General features: G+C 35.3%; 2 protein-coding genes across 2 annotated transcripts; both read left to right on the top strand.

Moving 5' to 3' along the window:
* Window positions 1-620: 620 nt before the first annotated feature.
* On the top strand, window positions 621-10,379 carry LOC136227043 (pre-mRNA-processing ATP-dependent RNA helicase prp5). Its single transcript, XM_066015771.1, has 7 exons — window positions 621-911; window positions 2,421-3,038; window positions 3,404-3,492; window positions 3,596-3,695; window positions 4,185-4,439; window positions 9,616-9,791; window positions 9,931-10,379. Exons 1-7 carry the CDS (start codon window positions 762-764, stop codon window positions 10,214-10,216), a joined length of 1,674 nt encoding a protein of 557 aa, XP_065871843.1. The 5' UTR covers window positions 621-761; the 3' UTR covers window positions 10,217-10,379.
* An 8,220-nt stretch (window positions 10,380-18,599) lies between these two features.
* LOC136226659 (glucomannan 4-beta-mannosyltransferase 9-like) lies at window positions 18,600-21,648 on the top strand. Its single transcript, XM_066015273.1, has 8 exons — window positions 18,600-19,088; window positions 19,180-19,278; window positions 19,388-19,640; window positions 19,725-19,835; window positions 20,397-20,533; window positions 20,618-20,731; window positions 20,830-21,029; window positions 21,102-21,648. The coding sequence occupies exons 1-8, from the start codon at window positions 18,786-18,788 to the stop codon at window positions 21,463-21,465; spliced, it is 1,581 nt and encodes a 526-aa protein (XP_065871345.1). The 5' UTR covers window positions 18,600-18,785; the 3' UTR covers window positions 21,466-21,648.
* The last annotated feature ends 189 nt before the right edge of the window (window positions 21,649-21,837 follow it).

Raw genomic sequence — 21,837 nt, 5'->3', positions numbered from 1 at the left:
TCGTATTTTGCGAAGTATGCGAAAATAATACCACTTAAAATCACGACTTTTATTTCGTATATTGCGAAATCTGCGAAGTAAAAATCATTATGCGAATTAGTATTACCTACTCAGGCTTCACATATTGCGAAATATGCGAAGTAAATTCTATGTCCTTAAGTATTCTTACATTCGCAGACTTCACATATTGCAAAATTTGCGACGTAAATTCCATGTCCTTAATCAATATTGTTTTTGCATACTTCGCATATTTCGCAATATGTCATATATTGCGAAATATGCGAAGTAAATTTCATGTCCTTAAGTATTCTTACATTCACATACTTCGCATATTGCAAAATTTACGACGTAAATTCCATGTCCTTAATCAATATTGTCTTCGCATATTTCGCATATTTCGCAATATACGAAGTCAGACGGAGGGGAGATAGAAGAAAGACTAAGAAATTAAGTGTTATATATATATGAAGAGTATTTTGAGAAAATCATTAAAATATAGTCTTGATATGTAGTAGATTGGTTAAGTGGTCTAAATATGTAAACATGTCTTCCATTTGAGCCAATTTTGTAATTTTCCGTTTAATTTTTTACAATGTGATGAGGGCACACCAAGCTTAAGCAATTTTACCTAAACTCTCACTCAGGGTATCGCCACTACGCTAAAACCTCCGCAGTTAGCAGAAGTGAAACGTGAGAACCGCCGACCTCGGTGGCTCTGATCAGTTCCTATAGAACTCTAGTCGGTGAAACCTGTAAAGAGAATGGCAAAGGGGGAAGATGTACTGAGGAGAAAAAAGAACAAAGAAAACCGGAAGAAACTCAATCGGGAGACCTCAAATGTTTCAGCTCGTGTTGCTTCCATTATTGCCTCCAAGAAGCGCCGCCAGTCTGGAAAACGGCGAATGTGCCAGGTAAACTACTTCTTATGCTTGTCTGAGAGTCTTTATTCTGTTCCTTTAATTTTAAATGCTACATCATTAAATGGCATATCTTTTTGTTTCATTTTTTCTTCTATTTGTTGTTCCTGAGCTGAATTGCGGTTGTCCTGTTTTATTTTATTATAACCAGTGATCTACACGTGGTTTTGGAATTTTTGAGAGTTCATTTTGTTTGAAGGCTTAATTTATTAGAACAGTGGAGAAAAGTTTTAGTCGCGTTGTTCCTTTGCTATGAACATTAGAATGACTGTTAATCTGTTTTGGTTTTCATTTTGGCTTGTACTTTTGCTTAGGTGCCAAAGTTTTGGCTACAGAAATAAGTATGAACTTGGAATGTCTTGTACTTTTACTATCATTTTGAAATCCTGAAAGTTCATTTGCTGGCATCTTAAGACATGGTATTCAGTATTTCTTTACATACTTTTAATGTTTTTCTTAGTGAGTCTTTACTATTTATAAATCTTATGTTAATGGTACATTGATTTTGTGGGGATTCCTCTAAATTATGCTCCTTTTAGTCAATTTGTAAAAAGAAATAGAATTGTTCAAAATTTGCTTCACTTTTTGTCTCTTCATTTAACTTGTCATTTTCAAAACCAAACACGTGAGCATTTTTATCCTTGCTTCTCTGTTTTCTCACCACTAAATTCAACTGAAGCCTTTAGTCTCTATTTTGTAAGTGTGTGTAATGTAATCAGATTAGGATATCTTCATGTACTCTTTGAATGTCAGAACTTACACGAGAATTAGATTTCTGCAGTCCGTTAAAGGGCGGCCTGTCCGGGGAGGGGTCGCACCACAAGGGTGTACTGGGAGCAAGCCTTCCCCTGCCAATTTTTTTTTGACAAGAGGCCGCTCCTCAGATTTTAATTGAAATAGGTAGGGAAAACCGTTTAAAAACTGAGTGACGCGTTTCATATTTTTGGTAATTACGGAAACGTGCCCGGAAACGTTTCATATCAGTTTCTGAGAGTTTCTGTTTCCCACATCTGCCGGAAACGGGGAAACGCTTGTCATGAAAAGTTTCCGTGCATTACAGGTTATAACTACTATATCTGAAATGGGTGAACTAATAATTGTCAACATTGTTGTCCACTGTTTCATCTAAATTAAGCTATATTATTATTATAACATGATGAAATTTGAAGTTCAATTTCTGGATATTAAATAAGCTATCAATGGAAACATTTACCAATTTTTGGAAGTAGTATATCTTACAAATGAACTATCAATGGAAACACTTACCAACTTTTAGAGTAGCATATCTAGTTTACTTTACTAACATTGCTTACAACTTAGTCTTGTATCAAGTAATATGCGAAAATATTTGTTTGTTTGGTTTTTCCCTTAATGTTGACTTCATTTAATTTTTTTTTGTAAATCATATCATAAAACATATGAAATATTGTTATCTGAATTTTTTTTTTTATATTACCATCTGATGTCCTTACAACTTGTCGCTTGTTGCCTATAATGAAACAGGGAATGTGTTTCAGCCTTCCTTCACTTGATGATCCTTTCAATGAACGAAATGGTAAAATGGAGTTTCAGTTAAAGGATAAGAAAAAGGTTGTTTCAGCTCGAGGAAATAAAAAGGTGGTTATTAAGGGGAAGGGCGGTTCTAATAAAGAAATTTTTAGCAAGATCACTGGAGAAAAGAATAGCCGAGACCAGATAAATGAGAAGCTTATGAATTCCAGGAGCGAGATGAAAAAGTCAATCAGCACAAATGATAATTCGAGGCACAAAAATACAATGGCTCAGCTAAAAGAGAGAGATTGCACTTCCCATGAGAACTCAGATTACCCATCAAAATTCTTTATTCTGTGCTTAAATGCAATAGAGAAAGTGCTGCGTCATGAGGGTGCCTATAACGTTGACAACTCTCTATTTGTTAATCCATGGGGAGTTGAATTTTTGAAATGTTGTTCCGCTGGCAAAGACATACTGGAGACCAGTGGATCTTCTTGTACTACTGAACAAATTGCATGGATTGTTTCATTTGCTGCTGATACTATTGCAAGAAAGGAGAAAGAAGGACTATTGGTTAATAGTCCATTTCTTCTATTTCTTGTACCATCTCAAGAAAAAGCTGTCAAGGTTCGTTTTTTTATTTGAAAATGTTTCCATTTTAATTATGCGTCCTTGATCTTCTTCCATTCGATTAATAAATTGATTAATGGTTGTAGCATGTTATCCTTGGATATGTTGGCTTGGAAATTAATTGTTATAAATGACACCACAAGCAGGAGCGTGTTGTTTCCTGTCTAACAATATTATGACTATTTCAGAGAATTGAATCTACAATGAACTCAATGATGCTAATGATGCAGAATCTTGTTATGTGTTAGTTACTTGGGAAATTTCTAATTTATCTATTCTGCAATGCAGCAGCATTCTTGTTTACATTCATATGGTTGTCGGTTATCCAATTTAATCAATACATGTCTTCTTTGTTATGCTAGGTACGTTTGTTGTGCAAACCTCTGAAAGATCTTGGCATACATGCAGTGAGTTTACATCCTGGTGCTTCCTTGGATCACCAGATTCACGGGTAATGGTAGTGTACTCATATATTCTCATGTTAGAAGCACATTTATTCTTCTCTCGCTTTTTCTGTCTCTTGCATGCACATCTCAATAATGTATGTTATGCAGTCTAAAGAGCTGTGAGCCTGAGTTTCTCGTTTCCACACCTGAGAGACTTATGGAGCTTGTGTCCTTGAAGGCCATTGACATATCCAGCGTCTCCTTTTTGGTAATGTATTCAACATGTTATCTCTGTTTTCTTATTACATTTTGTAAGAGATATTGTGTATGTAATTCTTTGGGGGAAGTTACCATTATTGGTTAAATATTCTCATATTTAACCCTTAATAAAAACTCTCCATCTTCAGTCAGTATTTCTTGATACAAATATTGTTGTTTGGTGAAATATGTGGTTTAAATGCTTGCATTGGATTATAATATTTTGGCCAAATGACCTCAAAAGTCCAAAAAAATCAAAATCTTGAGCAAGCATGATATGCTATGAAACCAATGTGGTATAGAGGGCATCTGATTAGAATTTTTAGCACAATAGTCTCCGTACTTGTTGTGGATGCTGCTACTGGTACTTTCGTAGCTTTTTAACTTCATGTTATTTAAGCTTGTCACAGAAAATCTTTTAACTTGGCTGAAATTTTCATGAATAAGCTATTCCCATTTTGTCATTTATTTATTTATTTATTTTTTGAATTCTTGATAGGTTGTTGATGGACTCGATTGTCTTGCCAAAGAAGGTTGCCTCAGCACTCTAAAATGCATTAGGAAATCTATTTTGGGCAATCCCAACACTGTGGTCTTCAATAATTTCTATACATATGACTGTGTTAAAGCGATGCAAGATGTTCTCTCAGGCTCAGTCAGTAGATTGTCTTCCAGTGATTCTATTGGTAGTCAAAGTGCTTGCGTTATTCAAACCGTAAATGTGTGCTCTTCACAAGAAGAAAAGCATTCAAAGGTATGTACATAAGTAATAACTAGACACCTAGATCTGGTTTAGATTCTCTGCCTAAATTGTATATGTCCAACCAAATTATATCTTGGTAAGTTATGCTGTTTTTCTACTCTATTATCATTAGTACCTCATGTGCTACTTATTTCATAGGTTCCATCTCTTTTTGATATTTTCTCCGTCATGGTTTGTCGTTTGGAGTTTGAGTAGGGTTGTCTGCTTTGAAACCAAAGCTGGAAGAGTTATCTAGTCTAAGTTTGCTTGTCTTTCTTCCTTTCCTACCTATGATTGGAAAGTTAATAAGTATTGCATTGGAGAATCCTTCCATCTTATTGAGCTCAAATTACTGAATTTCAACTAGCTTTCTTCATGACAGTTACACAATAAGTAACCATCCTGTCAACGCTCCTATCCCTGGATCTTGTCAAAGGATCTTGCACTTGAAAATATATGGAACGGCCAGTTAATAAAATAAACTTCGCAGTCTTCCTGTCATGTTTCCCTATGGTTGAAGTAGTTGGGAGCACCTTAGAGGACCCTCGAATCACTTAGCAAAAATGGAGAAGGACATGGAAACTTACTTCGCAGTCTTCCTGTCATGTTTCCCTATTAACCATTAATTCCCAGCTCTAAAATACAGCTTTTTGTAGCTGCTGATAAAAAAAAAAACTAGAAAGTTAGCTTGATGTCAGATTAACAAAAATTTGAAATTTAAGCAACTTAATCAAATAAATATAAACCAAATTAAATAAATGCAAGCTTGGGTAAGAAGACTTCGATCCTGCGAACTCTAAATGCAAGCTTGAAATTTAACTGATCCACATGCAGCTGTTGCAACTTCTCTAGAAGTGCCAGAAACTTTCAGGTTGTGTGACACCCAGTCAGTACTAACAGAATTTATCTCAATACTAAACGAAATAATTTCCACCATTATTATAAATAATCTTAAATCTGGGACCAGTAGCCTCCCATACCTGAAAACTGAAGTCCTAAAAAGCAAATTCGTAGAGAAATGTATCAAACAAACAAGACAGAGAGAAAACACAATTAGCAAAAATCCAAAGATAGCTAAGTTGCCATTGATGTACTATTAAGCCCCAACTTGAAAACATGCTTGTCCCCTAGCACAAAAGACAAGTAAGAAGTTGAAGAATCGTTGGTTCCTTCAGCCTTGTCAGACATTTCTTCTCTCCACCCCCCCCTCTTCTTCAATACACTATTTTTCACCCTTTCAATCTAAAATTCTCTTGCAATAATGACCGTATCATCTCAATTGCACAGGTTTTTAGACACGTTCTCTTCTAGTTCTGCCTGTTCAATTGTCAGCTCATTCGTGCTGCAACACATTTACTGTTTAAACTTCACAATAGCAGCATCAGTCTTTTTTCAGCCCCCTTGTCACTCTGACGGGCATGCTAAACTCAACACTTGCATTGTCTTCCAAATGATGCCACACCACTAGCATTGCAGTCTTGCAGTCCACTTCCGCAGCATTGCACTCTTGCAACTTTTTAGGAGGATTTCTATATCTTGGTTGGGAAGTAATAGAACTTCTTGTGCAGATAACTGTTTAAGCTTGCATCTGTGTTATTTGATTGCACCAAACCATGTTAACTTTGCTAATCCATCCATTTTGTCTCTGTGGAATGTGGACTGAAGGACTAAATTGCAAGCTGTACTGTTTGTTAAATTCTTACCGAGTTAAGTTTGGTTGTCCTTTTCCAACTTAATGAACCGTAACTACGTATCTTCTTCCAAGTGAATCACAACCCTCCCCATCTTTTATTCTTCTGGTGCTTGTTGGTTCCTGAAAAATGCTTAACCTCCTATAAGCACACTAGCCGATAATATGCCAATCAAAAGGAGAAAACTCTACTACCGAAAATCTTGGAACATATCTCCTTCATGTGCAAGTTCATCTATGGACAATTTTCCTCTCAATCCATCATTGGCATGGTTAGAATTGCTGTGTGCAATTCTTGTCCATTCTACTGCATTGCTGCTTCTGCTAGCGTGTTTATTTGTTTGTGTTGATACTTCTTGCTTTGTTGCTGAGGATCCTGAGCCACATTCTGTTTCAGCATATCTCATGCTGTTGTGAACTCCGATTTCCTTCAACTTCTTTTTGGATACCAAATTGTTGTGGTTCCCAATTTCTTATCAAGCATGGGAATTTTTTACTACAAAATCACAAAGAGTTGTTGGCAGCTTAGTTTTTCTGGTGTTTCTTCCTTTCTTGCCTTTGACCTCCTAAGACTCAATTTTTTTCAAAGCACTTCTTGCTTTCTTATTCTTCCTCTCCTTATATGAATGGTAGTGGAAAAAATGAACTACATAGAAAAAGAAGTAACAAGTTGTCAAAGGCGAGGAAGAATATTTTCTACTAACAACCAACATGTTATATAATATACATGATAGACTTATACCTGAAAAATTGTCATGTATCAGCGTAGAAGTAAGAAGTAGGACTAAAAGAGAAATTATCCTAGAAGTTAGTTAATTCTGCTAGGTGACTCTATTATTGTTATCGTTGCTATTTTATTATTCTGCTATACTTGTGGTTTTCCATTTTGTTAGGAAGTTGTTATTCCAGCTAGGGCATGATAACATTACAATAGTATTGGCTGCCACGTCAGCTGTATTATCCTTGTTATTTATGTCATGCTATTTTCAGGGTTGATTATCAATGAGAATTATCAATCCTCTTTTTTCCTCTCTCTCTTTCTAATCTTCTCTCTCTTTCTGCCTATCTTCTCTATCTAACTCTTCTAAATCCCTTCTAATCCTTCTAAATTCTTTCTGTCAGCGTATATACCTGACATTTGCATCAGTGGCACCGTCCTCTGGCGATTCTAGGAATGGTAAATAGCTCCTACAGGAAAACGAGAGCAGCCAAACACCGAGCAAGGCTGCCATGGATCCACTAGAACAACAGCTTCAAGAACTTACAATGCAGTTTCACTTTAGATCTAAGGCAACTGCTTAGCGTTTGGAAAAACTGCAAGCCCAGTTTCAAGATGCCCAGACAGCGGCAAAAGAGGATTGAATCTATTCTCTCCGATCAATTCCAGTTTCGAAAAGAGCAAATAGTTGCTCACCAAGACCTAGAGGACTTGCTCCATAAATCTGTTGACAAACTAACCAAACTCATTCAATCAAATCTAGAGCCAAAACAGCCCTCTTCCCACTCACCACTGTTATGTTTACGCCTTACAGAGGCATTTTGGGAAGTGTCCCTATGACTACCAGTCTGGGGAACATTCATCACCTAAACTACCTTATTCTGTTATGTTTACACCTGATAGAGGCATTTTGGGAAGTGTCCCTGTGACTACCAGTCTGGGGAACATTCATCATCTAAACCACCTTGTTCTGTTATGTTTACAGGGAAGTGTCCCTATGACTACCAGTCTGGGGAACATTCATCACCTAAACCACCTTGTTCTGTTATGTTTATACCTGATAGAGGCGTTTTGGGAAGTATCCCTATGACTACCAGTCTGGGGAACATTCATCACCTAAACCACCTTGTTCTGTTATGTTTACACCTGATAGAGGCGTTTTGGGAAGTATCCCTATGACTACCAGTCTCGGGAATATTCTCATCTAAACCACCTTATTTCTAGAAAAACTGCTCCCTAAATGTGAGCTTCCCTCTTTCAATGGCATGAAGGTGGAGATTGGATCAGCAAAATAGGGGTGTTAACGAGCCTTGGTAGTTCGCCAACTTTTCGAGCTTGACTTGGTCAAAGCTCGGTTCGATAGGGCTCGACTAGAGTTCGGCTCCAAAGTTCGCGAACATGCTCAATTGTTTTTTAATTACTATATATGTTTCATTAGTTTTTTGGTATACATATATATATATATATATATATTATTGTTTTAATTTTTTTTCATTAATTATTATTAGTTTTTCATTACAATTCACAACTCAAATAAGATTTTAACCCATTAAAAAATGACACAAAAAAGCTTTAGCCTTTGGGGCTTTAGCTATAAAATTTGGTTTTGATAAAGAACAAAATACATTATAAACTTTAATATATAGTTCATTGTTATAAATTTTTCTATGAGTTTGTGTTCTCCGACCACGAGTAGCATCTACTATTCTTGAATCACGGGCCATAACGACGTGATTGTTTTTGTAAATATTTTAAACTCATGTACAGTATGTTCTAAGACCTTTTTTTTTTTATCTCTCACACTATTTATTCTATGCATATATGATGAATTTGGTTAAATCTCGTTAAAAGTGGCCAGATTTGGTCAAAGCTTGACTCGATCAAAGCTTGTTTTGAGAGGGCTTGGCTAGAGATATTAACAAGCCAATACCGAGCTGACCTAGGTTCGGGCTTGGCGCGGTACACCTTCAGTTGTAGAAGAAAAAAGGTGGAGTTGGAGGTTTGTTTATGCGAGGGAAGACTGAGAAGTGGTTTAAAAACTGGATTCCATTACATCCAACTTAGTTGGTCTGTGTTCATTGATGAGGTTGGTAAAAGATTTCATGAAACAGAAATCACTGAAGTAGCAACTGTCAAAGTTAAGGCATCTATCTTCTGTGGCTGCATACAAGATCAGTTTGAGGAAGTTAAGTTGAAGATGGAGAAAGAGCATCCGACTAAGACCTACTACACTAAGAGCTTTATAGCTGGGCTCAAACCAGAGATTTGTTCAGCAGTAAGGACTCATGGACTCATGAACCCAAAGAGGTGTATGGAGCTATTAAGCAAGCTATAGTACCAAGAGACTTATTTGAAGGAAATAGTGCAACTGTAACAACCCAAAACACAACCTTAACTGAGCCGCAAAATCCCAAGCCAAATAATTTCCCTATTACTAAGAGATTTATATGAATGCTTGAATTAACATTTCTCTTTGACAATATTTTCTGAAAATGTTGGAAGGTAACATTGAACATAAATTTCATTGTTAACTTGGTTAAGAACTAATGCATACTGTGGCTGTAACTTTTTTCTGTTCACTCTTTGAAATTTGAATCATATGCTATACAGTTTGCGAGAGATCACTTCCTTTTTTCGGATGCCTGCTATTTCTCCCACCATAGATGACTCAGATCTTTTTTTTCTTCTAATTCCCATTTATTTTGGTGTACTATATCATGTGATAATGTGATGTTTATCAACTATCTTGGATCTAACAGTTCCCATCATTTGTTTTACAGGGTATCCAAGTTTTATCCGGTGCTTATGACAATCAACCTTGCTCCGGCGGTTGCTTAAAAGTGCTATACATAGTTGAAAATGATAGCAAGTCTGTTAATTTGGTTAAGAGTCTGAAACTCAATGGTTATCGTACTTCAACTGGCTGCAGTCAGGATATCTCTGATGTTGACAACAGGTAACTATGTAAAACCAAAATCTTTCTGTTGTATAATTGAAGTGGCTGCTTTTGTTACTATAATCCACTTTGATTTTGCTATTCATTCTATCAGTAAACGGTTTTAATATCTGATTCATGTGGCTGTCATTTTCTTTAGTCTGGATTTAGGTTGCAGAGAAAAACCAGTAGTTTGTGTGATAAAAGCAGAAAACATTAGTTCAACAGACTTGGGCATCTACGAGACAGTAATTCTACTGGATTTTACCATCTCAATTGATAACTACGTACAAATTCTCACAAGAATGGCTCGGCATACCATCCATGGCGTTTTGTATAGCTTTTTGACTGAAGAAGATGCAGCAGTTGCTGGATCAGTAATTAAGATTCTGGAGGAATGCGGGCAGGCAGTACCAGAAGCTCTCAGATGTTTGCATTCTAAGTAATCCATGTCAGATTATTTCCATTTTTGTTTGAAAAATTGATGATTTTTGGCCTCAGTTGTAACCTACCAATTCTTGCTGTATCCTAAGATGTGTTGACAATAACAGGCAATTGAAAATGTCAGTTGACTGGAATCACTATTATATGCATCATACCCAAACAGCCTCTCAGTTGAGTTATTAAGTCAAAATTTTAAGAGGGAGCGTTAAAACCAACTAACCAACTACAATAGCCTCTCCATCTTTTCTGTTATTGAGAAGCTCCTAGTGCATCTTTATCTCAGTTTTTATCAATAATTTATTATTCGATCTCGATCTTCTCATTATTACTAAATATAATAATGCTTACAAATTTTAATGATAAAATAATAAATAACGTGCGAATATGAGGTCTATTGTTGGAGCTAGATATGTCTTGGTCATTCTTTTAGAGTGAACTAGGAGTCTCTTGGAGATGTTTTAAGCTTTTATTTTGCTCTTCTTGTTGGTAGAGTGAAGGATGTTTGAAACATCATCGATGTCCAAGGTTGCTTTTAACCTAGGATTGAAAGCTCAAGGGATTTTACTGTATGTAGAAAAAAACAATTTTGTTTGATGATTTAATACTTGTGATTTTTCTTAGTTCCGTATAGAGTTTTTTCTTTTTATGTATAGAACTTTTTCTCTTTATGTTTTTCATTGAGATTCAAATTGTTAGACAACAATTAAGGTTGTAATTTTTCTTAATCTTAATAATCTATTTATTGATATTCCAACAATTAAATTTAAGTAAACGTACTTCATTACATTTTGCATTTTGATTACATGTTGCCTTAAAGATGAAATGACAATTCTTGATTAATTGATTACATTCTATATGCTATATATAAAAATTTATATACGTTAGATATAAAAGTTGAAACATATATCTATTATATTCACATATAATTGATATATTCTTGATAATTTTGCTTCGATTTTGAGTGTTTGATTTTGAGTGCATTGCCTAATTGTTTTCATTTTCCATTGTAGATGGAAGACACTAAAGTTTTTGAATTTTCAGATCCTTTTGATTTTTTTTTTTTGCACAAATCCCATCTCGATCTGGATGGAAGGTGACGACAATAAAAATTGGTAGATGCAAATTTGTCAAACAAACACTTCGATGAACCAATAAGTGGAGAGAAGTTTTGGCATTTTCAATAATTGAAGATGCCAATTAAGGCATGACGTTTGATTTTTAAATTTATAGGTTGAGATGTGTATTCATATATATCTTTCTTCAAAGTTAGTCCATTCTAATTGTGTTTTCTTCTTCGATGAATACATAACCATTTAATTGAAAGGGATAAGGGTCAAATTTAATGCTAACATGTCAAATGAAGTGCAGAATTAGTCCTAACATATAAAATGATGCAAATTTAACTCTAGTGTTTCTAAGTAAGATCAATTTTAGCCGTGTTATCGAAAATTTGAAAAGACTGATTGGACGTTCGAAACGAGTTTGTCGATAAATTGAAGCAGTTTCATATATTAATCTCTCGTTCTGAGAAGCCGACCTCCCCGACGAACCCACAGGGGAATTCTCGTGGCTGTATCATCACAAATGGTTAGTATGATGCATGAGTCATTTACAATGCATGCTACAAGGAGGAATTCGATACCTCTTGCCACCTTTCCTGACCTAACTTATAACTATATTAATAACACTCTAAATATTTTAGTTTGACAAAAAAAACTTTTTGATTAACTTATAGGTAGCAAATTAGGTTTTAACATTTTAACAGAATTTTTGTAATTTTGTTAGTAATACATTAAATGTATTATACATAATTGATATTTGGAAGGTCTGAACTGACAGTTAAAATCGAATAAAACCAGTTTTTTTTTTAATGTTCGATAACGTATGGCTAAAATTGATCTTTTTTTTTAAAATGTTAAGAAAATTTACGTCATTTCATACGTTAAGTCTAAATTGCATTTTTTTTTCATTCTATAACCAATGTGAAAGTTTTTTTTTTTTTTTGAAGAGTTGATGTGAAAGTTAAATAGTAAAGAATATGGAATGAAAATGAATTGGAAACTGTAGTTTGAATGATTAATTGAATCTTCCAAAAGGTTTAATTAAGGTTAAACTAATGGAGTCCTTGATTAGCAAATAAAATGATTAAAAATGAGTCAAATGATCAGAAAGAATGGTCTCTTTCATTAGATTAGATTGTGAATAATGTGCAAGCTTTTTGACCTAATATTGAATTAATTCTTGTATGTTATTAGCAAGCTTTGAATGGTTGGTAAGTAGCTACTCTAATAGCAAACTGCTCACAAGAATGATATATTCCATCAACCCAACATCTAATCAAGTCCTGAATAAATTAAATTAAATTAAAATGAAATACTTATAATTCTGATTTTGAGCAAGACATTACAACTCTAACTTCCATCTAACACTTTATACTTAACTTTCAAGTTTGACCAAAATTTTCATTTGGTTCCAAAATACATAATAAACTACTTTTCAGCCTTCATATTCTTTTATTAAAATACTTTAAAGATGAAGTTTCACATATTATTTTTCTAATTTTTTCTTATATTTAACTTACTAGTATGAATGGATAAACACTATAAGAAAATAACAGTTTACTGACGACAATTTATCAACGACATATATATCCTCGATTTACATACAAAATCACCTCGCACACGACGCCGGAAACAGGGAGCGTATAAATCCTCGGTCGAACATGTCTGGAGGACATCCACAACTGAAATGGCACGCCAGGGGCATTATGGACATTTTGTCTCCTTAGACCCAAAACCTATAAATAGGACTACATCACCCCATAGTTTGGAACAATAACTTTCTCTCTCTACATTCTCAGTCTCTACTATCTCTAACTTGAGCGTCAAAGTTTATCATAGGGACCGCTCCCAACGCAAGAACATGACGTTGACATTGCCAATCTCGACTTCTCTCATCTTTTAGCACGGTGACCAGCACGGTGACCATACAAGGCGAACACCAGCTGGCTAAGGAGATTCATTGGGCATCCATTGAACCCTCACGTGCCACCTTAGTTATTAACATTATGGGCGCACCTGACAACTTATGCGGTTACACTCCCCAACCACTGGAGCCTCTAGTAACATTCGATAACAATCGATCTCTCTAGCTGGGCACAATTATGCCAACCAAGCTATGCGGCCAAGTGAAAGGTGCCCTGATCGACCATGTCGACATCTTCGCATTGACGACAACTGATATCGCTGGGGTCCCCACCAAACACGCGAGCCACCGCCTCAACATTAATCCAACAATAGAGCATGTCCAATAGAAGAAGCGCCTACATGTGAAGGACAAACATGAGGCCATTATGGACAAGATAGATAAGCTCAAAGCTATAGGTTTCATTAAACTGGTCCATTACCATTTGTGGCTTTCTAATGTAGTTCTTGTAAAGAAAGTCATTGTGACATACCGTAGAGTTCACAACCCTTAATAAAGCTTGCCCTAAGGATTGTTATCCACTGCCTAACATTAACCAGGTCGTCGACCAGATAGCTGGTCACAAAATCTTATTCATCTTCGATGCCATAGCCGGATATCAACAAATACCCATGCACCCAGCAGACGTCGAAAAAACTAGATTTATTACTCATGTGGGTACCTTTTGCTACACCGTAATGCCTTTCGGCCTTAAAAATACGGGAGCAACTTATCAAAGGCCGATCAACAAAATATTTATGGAACATATTGGCAAGACCATACAGGTTTACGTTGACGATATGGTCGTTATCAGCAAGTGCAAGGTCGACCACCCAAAGAGGAAAGAAGTACAAACAACATACAACTTGTCCCATCCAACAATTTCGATTGTTTTCCATAAATACACAAACAATCAATCTTTCGAAGCAAAATTTAAAAGTGTGCACGGCTCCAAGAGACAGAAGCATGGGCGTCCACAACGGTAAAGTTTTGTACTAGAAGACAGAAGATGAAAGCAACAGAAGTCGTTTTCCTTCCAACGATGTTTTTGAATTTCAAAAGGCTCTGTCTTCAGGCTTCACTATACAAGCCCCTACAAAAGCTCCTTTAGCACTTGATCATCAACGCTGAAATCAAAAAATATTCTTCAAGTGAAAAAGCAAAAAGCAAAAAGCTTATACACATTTCATTGTTGTAATTTATGTAATAACTGATAGAAAAATAGAACTTCATTTCTGTTCTAAGTTAGAACAAAATCATCTATAGTTAAAAAGATCAGAAGCTCTTCTGTTTACTTCAGTTATAAGTAAACAAATTGAGAGGATAAATAGTTGAGCGTGGAGTGTAAAGAAATGTACTTTACAGAACTTCTATATCTATTGTAAAGGTTTATGCTCTACCGCTGAAAAGAGTTCATCAGTGGATTAAAACCCAGAAGATGGTATTCTGGGGGACTGGATATAGACAGGAGGTGGAACTAGTATAAATCGTTGAGTAACTTTTCTCTAACCTTTTCCTTTACTTATTTCTGATATTTGCTTGCTTTAAAAAGGATCCCATAAGTAGCACTTCCAACTATTGTGCATCAATAGATCACATAACTGTTAAGTCTTCAATAGAAGCTCCCTAGTGTGAGTTATCCTTTGTGTAGTAAGATCAAAAGCAAAATTAGGTTCCGTCAACTGACTAACTCAGTAAACGAAACTTGCTTCTAATTCCAAGTTTGCCTTTGTGTTGTGCTATTAAACTAAAAGTGATAGAAAAATTTATAAAGGGCTAAATTAACCCAATAGTTCCATTCACCCCCTTGGAACTAATTCTATCTCACAAGGGACCAACAAGCTCATTTCCTACTCATTATAATGATGCCTCCCCTTCTATAAGATGCTCAAGAAATACCACCCTTCCAGGTGGAGCGTAGACTGCCAAGCTTCCTTCGATGCCATCGAAACATTTCTCACATTGCCTTTATTATTCATAATGGCCCAAGAAGGTGAAACCTTGCACCTATACTTCAGCATTACGGAAGAGGCTGTCGCACTAGTGGTCACACGACAAGAAAATTTTGAAACCCTCCCAGTATACTACCTCAGTAGGGACCTCAAGGGCGCCGAGCTACGTTATAGTAAGGTGGATAAAGCCTTATTTTCCATCACAAATGCAACAGACCGACTCCGCCCGTACTTCCAAGCCCATATGATCGTACTCAAAACCAAATTCGTAATCAAGAAAACTATCCAGCGGCCAGAAGTCTCGGGGCGAATAATCGACTGGTCCATTGACCTTTCTTAGTTCAACATCTCCTTTAAACCACGACTAACCATCAAGGCACAAGCATTGGTAGGATTCCTCTTCGAGTTTACTGGCCCCTCAGACTCCCCCATCCTCACCCTACAGCCAAGCGACACTAACTCCCCTGAATAGCACATTAGTGTTGACGAATCCTATAGCGATAATCGAGCAGGAGCCCACATCTCCATTCGAGGACCATCCCACTTTTATATTAACTATGCCCTCCGGCTAGCCTTTCCCATTACCAACAACCAGGATGAGTATGAAGCTCCCATCATAGGGTTACACCTGGCCAATCTCCTTGCCACCAGCAAGGTCATATTCTACAAGGACTCCAAATTAGTGGTCAACCATCTCAACAAAACCTATCGGACCAAGGATGACGTCATGGCCAAGTACTTGGACAAAACTTTGTTTAAACTTTAATTCTACATATAATGATCCGTGGGAATGGTTTTTCTATCCTTAATTCTACATATAATGATTCGTGGGAATGGGTATTCTTGATTAAACTTTGTTTTCCCTATGTTTATCTCGTTAGAAATTCTATCAGGAACCATATGTAGTTGAGAGCAACTTAGGAAACTATTCTATGCCAAATTCATGTCCTCAATACCCCCATCTAGCGCGTTCCAAATTCTCTTATCCATGATGTAGATCCAGAGCGGGTCTCATAGAGCATACCTAAGACCTGTTCAACAAGGCTTGTTTATAAGCCACGAGTTAGACTTTAACACTGCATTGTAGGCCATGATCGCCAACATTACCGATGATTGGTTGCAAATGGACATAGTTTTGCACAAACCCAAATGTCTAACTAAGTTGATGGACATAGCCAAGAATTTCATAGAACTAGACGAGATCCAAGAGATAACAAAGATTGGAACTTATGAGATGCCCGAAAAGGGACACGGTTCTCGTACTAACACAAGAAAGAAATAAGGAAAAGCAAGTTCAGTCCTCTTTCACTTCTCTCAACACCCCAAGTAACAATTACTGATGTGGATAGAGAAGAGATTAAACCAAAAAGACACATGGTATCCAATTAAGAAGAAAGGCGAAAGATACAAGAAAGATCAAGGCGCCTATTGTTGATTCCACAAGCTTCGCGATAACAATATCGATAGCTGCTGACCTACGGAAGGAGATTTGGGAGGGTGTTTGCAGGAAGGTTCCTATTTGTTTCTCAATTTTGACAAAATTCCTATTTGAATTCTGTAATAACATTCTAAGACACGTGGAATACATTTTCCGTATTTAACTTATTTTTTGTAACCGAGTGATCAATTGATTACATTTTACGCAAGTTCAGGGAGCTAACTGAATATTTTATGCAAGTTCAGGGGACTATCGAGACACTTTGAAAGTTTAGGAGGTCAATCAAGTTTTTTGAACAAATTCAGAAGGCAAATGATATATTAAGCCTTTATTTTTCTATTCGAAGAATTCTCCCTTTAAAGTTAATATTTAATTTCCTGTAAATTTTGTTCAAGTTAAATTAAATTCGTGGTTTGTTTTTCATTTTAATCTTTTATGACTTTGACACATTGTTTTTTCAATTAATCTCATTCCATAGAATTTATGGCAACTCTATATTTTTCGTCCTTTCGCTTATATTATTTTTTTTTCAAATTAAAATATTATATTATTATAAATTTATTTACATATTTTAATTAAAAATACACTAAATAATATTATAATATTTTTTTTATTGAAATATGGACCTAGCCTAACAGAAATCCCAACCAGGTTGGTACCCCCGAAAAGGCAAAGACCCAAGATATATAAATGAAGAGAAGAAAAAATACGAATCCAATACAACAAATGCTTTTAAGAAAATCTAAACATATCCCTACCAAGGGCATTATTTCTAGCTAAAAGGGAGCAAAAGTCCGAAAGGGTATTCCACACTTGTAAATCCGAGGCCAGATGTCCGTAATTAGCAAGAGCGTCCGCCACTTGATTTCCTTCACGGAACACATAGGAAACAGCCACCTGTATATGCATCATTGAATCTAAACAATTTAACCAATCCACTCGCATTGTCCAGGGAATGATCTGCGCACGGGTACGGAAAATTCGAATAACGTAAGTCGAGTCACTTTCAATCCAGAGACGAGTCCATCCACGTGACCTCGCAATCGAAACTGCAAAAATAGCAGCTTGCAATTCTGCCATGTGTATCAAAGCACAATCAAGGGGGAAGACAAATGACCCAAGAGGATGCCCCTGGATATTTCGAAAACCACACCACAATTTTGAAATTTTCTTTAAAAAATTTCTTACACGTTTCTTCCAATTTAAAAAGAGAAGAAAAAAGTTATATAGATTAGGGTAAATAATTTAAGAGTCCCTTCCTTTTTACCTAGACTCTGTTTAGTCCTCTATTTTGAAACACATTATAAGATCCCTATCTTTTATCAATATTGACCATTTAGAAAAAAATAGACAAAAGAATCAAATAGTTAATATTGATAAAAAATAGAGATATGATAATGTGTTTTTAAAAATAGAGGACCTAACCGTGTGTTAGGTAAAAAGGAATGAACTAATAAATTATTTACCGTATATATTATGGTCCCATGAATGCTTGGAGATGAATGGAACTATTTATTGCGCATACATACATCAACTCTCATTCACATTTCAATCATCATTCTACTTCTCCAAGCAACCTATCACCCAAATCATTTCCTCTTCATGAACATATATACAAGATATTAATTATGCTTTTTATTTTCACCAATTAATTATTAAAATTAATCCATAATAGCAATTCAGATGAACCATTTTATATTCAACTATAAGTTTAACTAATTTCAAATCTATATATCATAAATAATCATGTTACCGACTTAAAGAAACTGAAATGTAGCTAATCTATACTAATAGAGTCATTTACAAGCTTAAAAGCCTGAATTAAGCAATCAATTAAACATCTCATCTGCATTATACAATTTACAAATCAAAGACCACCTTAGTTCACCAGTCTTAATCCTTATTTGACCAATACAAATTAAACTAAGTATAAATATAATCAGAAAAATTAATTAACTTCAGCATCCATTTCTTCTCTATCTTCTTCAAATAATAGAAAAAAGAAACAGAAAAATCCTCTCTTTTTGTTAAATTTGTGGGTCAGGTTGTGCAGTGTTCCCATATTCTAGCTCTTTACTTGTTTCTCTTCCACATTGTCTAAACTTAAATCCAAAGCAAAACTCATAGAGCTTCTTCTTTTGGCAAAGACTTGATTTTCCCTTTATACATATATAATAAACCACTAGTGTCACATATATAGTATTGCTGTTCTTTGAGATGGATAATTCAGTTAATATTTTTCCATATGATATAAAACAGAAATTTCAAATGATTTTGAGAGTGTTTTTGGAGCCATTAATTGTGCCATTATTGAAATTATTAGTGGTGGTATGCTTAGGCATGTCAATAATGATGTTTCTTGAAAAAATATATATGGGATTTGTTTTAGTTTTTGTCAACTTATTTGGGAGAAAAGCAAGCAAGACTTACAAATTTGGGGCTATCAAGGATGATATTGAGCTTGCTAATTCTTCTTATCCTATGGTTTTAGTTCAAATTCCTATGTACAATGAAAGAGAGGTCATTCTTTCTTAATTTCTCATTTCTTTTTTACTCAATTTTATGTTTAATCTTTATAATTCTAATGATTTGAGTATATATATGTATTCAGGTTTATCAACTATCTATTGGAGCTGCCTGTGGACTTTCATGGCCGTCTGATCGAATCATAATCCAAGTATTAGATGACTCAACAGATCCATCCATTAAGGTTTAATTTAATTTTAGACTTTAAAATATAGTAGGTGATATTAATCTGTTATTGTGGTCTATGGATGAGATGTTACATTCTATTGTATTCTAATTTTATGTAATTATAGAGGATGGTGGAAATGGAATGCAAGAGATGGGAAAGCAAAGGCATAAACATAAAGTATGAAATAAGGGACAACAGAAAAGGGTACAAAGCAGGAGCTCTTAAAGAGGGGATGAAACATAGCTATGTTAAACAATGTGATTATGTTGCTATTTTTGATGCTGATTTCCAACCTGAACCTCTTTTCCTTTCCCAAACTGTTCCTTTTCTTCTCCGTAACTCTCAACTTGCTCTTGTTCAAGCTCGCTGGAAATTCGGTAAATACAAGTGTAAACGCAGTCTCGTAGTTTAAAAACGTTAATTAATACTAATACGTGTTTCTTTTTGGTTTGTTTATGCAGTGAATGCAGATGAATGCTTAATGACAAGAATGCAAGAAATGTCATTAGATTACCATTTTACTGTGGAGCAAGAAGCTGGCTCTTCAACATATGCCTTCTTTGGTTTCAATGGTACATAAATTAATTACCAAATTGTTTTTACATTACTTACTTGTAACACCCTAATCCAATATCATATACAAATGTTGTCCGTTTTTATTCAAGTCTTAAGTTTTCACCGTTTTAAAATTTTGTTTGTAAAAAAAATACACCTTACTAATAATAACTCAGTCATTTAAGACCTAGAAAATTCTAGAGATAACACAGGCTCTCGAATTTTCTGGATCTTAGATGTCAGCCATTAAACTGTAATCATCTAGATCATTTTTAGGTCGGTGCTAAGCCTATAAGTAGAGGCAAAGGCCATTGCAAAGAGCATGAAAACATGTCATTGACATCAATTGCAACACCTTGTATAGAATTGCAACACTTTTTAAAGCTTCTTAGCTTATTAATACAAATCATTGTTCCCTCAATCCCCCTCAAAAGATTGAGTTTATTTCTGCTCCTATCACCATCTTTTTGAGTCGTTCCTTGCTGAGGCTTTTCATCCCGGTATCACCCCCTCAGAGCCATTACATTAATTATGATATTGAATTCATGTATAATTAAAAATGAGAATTTGGAATGCAGGAACTGCTGGTGTATGGAGAATTTCAGCACTGAATGAAGCTGGAGGATGGAAGGATAGAACAACAGTTGAGGATATGGATTTAGCTGTGAGAGCCAGTCTCAAAGGCTGGAAATTTCTTTACCTTTCTGATGTTAAGGTACTCATAACTCTTACATTTTGACCTTAATTGACACTTCAATCGTTTTGTTTATATTTACAATTTAGTTTTTTTGTTTGGAAGGTAAAAAATGAATTACCAAGTACATTCAAGGCATACAGATACCAGCAACACAGATGGTCATGTGGCCCTGCAAATTTGTTCAAGAAAATGGCAATGGAAATAGTCAGAAGCAAGGTAATTAATCAATTAATTATATATATCACATCACATCACATCCATTCTTCTTCCTACTACTTAATTTTAGATCTTTAACATCTAAAATTATACTGCAGAAAGTGTCAATGTGGAAGAAGTTATACGTGATCTACAGTTTCTTCTTCGTCAGGAAGATAGTAGCTCATATAGTTACCTTCGTACTATACTGTGTCGTTTTACCAGCAACTGTTTTGGTTCCAGAAGTACAAGTTCCTAAATGGGGATCAGTCTATATTCCTTCAATCATTACACTTCTTAATGCTGTTGGTACCCCAAGGTAAGTCTCGTTAATCACAACAACTATCAGCTAACAGCTAAACGAAACATAATATGCATGATATATGTGCAGATCATTACACCTGATGGTATTTTGGGTGCTATTTGAGAATGTGATGTCTCATCACAGAACAAAGGCGACATTGATAGGGTTGTTAGAGGCAGGGAGAGTAAATGAATGGGTTGTAACAGAGAAACTGGGAGATGCTCATAAGACAAAATCAGGGTCAGGCTCAGCAGCAAGTGCTCGGTTTAAGTTTGGTAAAATGCAGAGAGTCCACTGGTTAGAGGTTGGAGTTGGAGCATATTTGCTAGTGTGTGGATGCTATGATTTTGCAAGAGGAAAAAATGGATACTTTATTTACTTGTTTCTGCAATCAATTGCCTTCTTTGTTGCTGGATTTGGGTATGTTGGAACTTTTGTTCCCAACTCTTAATTCCAAATCCTTAATTATTCTTTAACATCCAACATAAGTTAATTTCTGTTTACAGAAATTTTTATTTATTTTTTCTTGTTGATTTTTAAGCACTAGCATATATTTTACTCAAGTATATGGTGTTGTAGATATCTTTTTATATTGTATTGCTTGCAAGTATAAATGAAAGGAACCGAAGCTTAAGATGCCTAAATTGCACCATTTGCCTTGTTTTGAATGATAGATCCATGATTCAATAATCACAACAAGTGCTTTATATAGTTTACAGCTAAATTTTAAACATAGCTCTTTTGGTTTAGTACGTTTTGTTGGATGTTAGCAAAGTCAACAATTTTGAGGACTTTAGAATAACAACAACTAAATGATTTCAAA

The sequence above is a fragment of the Euphorbia lathyris genome, chromosome 4 (assembly GCF_963576675.1).
Source record: "Euphorbia lathyris chromosome 4, ddEupLath1.1, whole genome shotgun sequence".
Classification (NCBI taxonomy): domain Eukaryota; kingdom Viridiplantae; phylum Streptophyta; class Magnoliopsida; order Malpighiales; family Euphorbiaceae; genus Euphorbia; species Euphorbia lathyris.
The sequence above is the reverse complement of the archived record's forward strand: the minus strand, read 5'-3'. Positions and strand labels throughout refer to the sequence as shown.

What these genes read in the sequence shown, in the direction of transcription:
- LOC136227043 (XM_066015771.1), top strand. Translation starts at nt 762, where the DNA reads ATGGCAAAGGGGGAAGATGTACTGAGGAGAAAAAAGAACAAAGAAAAC. An exon ending in GAAAACGGCGAATGTGCCAG is followed by an intron (nt 912 to 2,420) that starts GTAAACTACTTC and finishes ATAATGAAACAG; the next exon opens with GGAATGTGTTTCAGCCTTCC. An exon ending in TATCCAGCGTCTCCTTTTTG is followed by an intron (nt 3,696 to 4,184) that starts GTAATGTATTCA and finishes AATTCTTGATAG; the next exon opens with GTTGTTGATGGACTCGATTG.
- LOC136226659 (XM_066015273.1), top strand. Translation starts at nt 18,786, where the DNA reads ATGGATAATTCAGTTAATATTTTTCCATATGATATAAAACAGAAATTT. An exon ending in TGCCTTCTTTGGTTTCAATG is followed by an intron (nt 19,836 to 20,396) that starts GTACATAAATTA and finishes TTTGGAATGCAG; the next exon opens with GAACTGCTGGTGTATGGAGA. An exon ending in TTTACCTTTCTGATGTTAAG is followed by an intron (nt 20,534 to 20,617) that starts GTACTCATAACT and finishes TTTGTTTGGAAG; the next exon opens with GTAAAAAATGAATTACCAAG.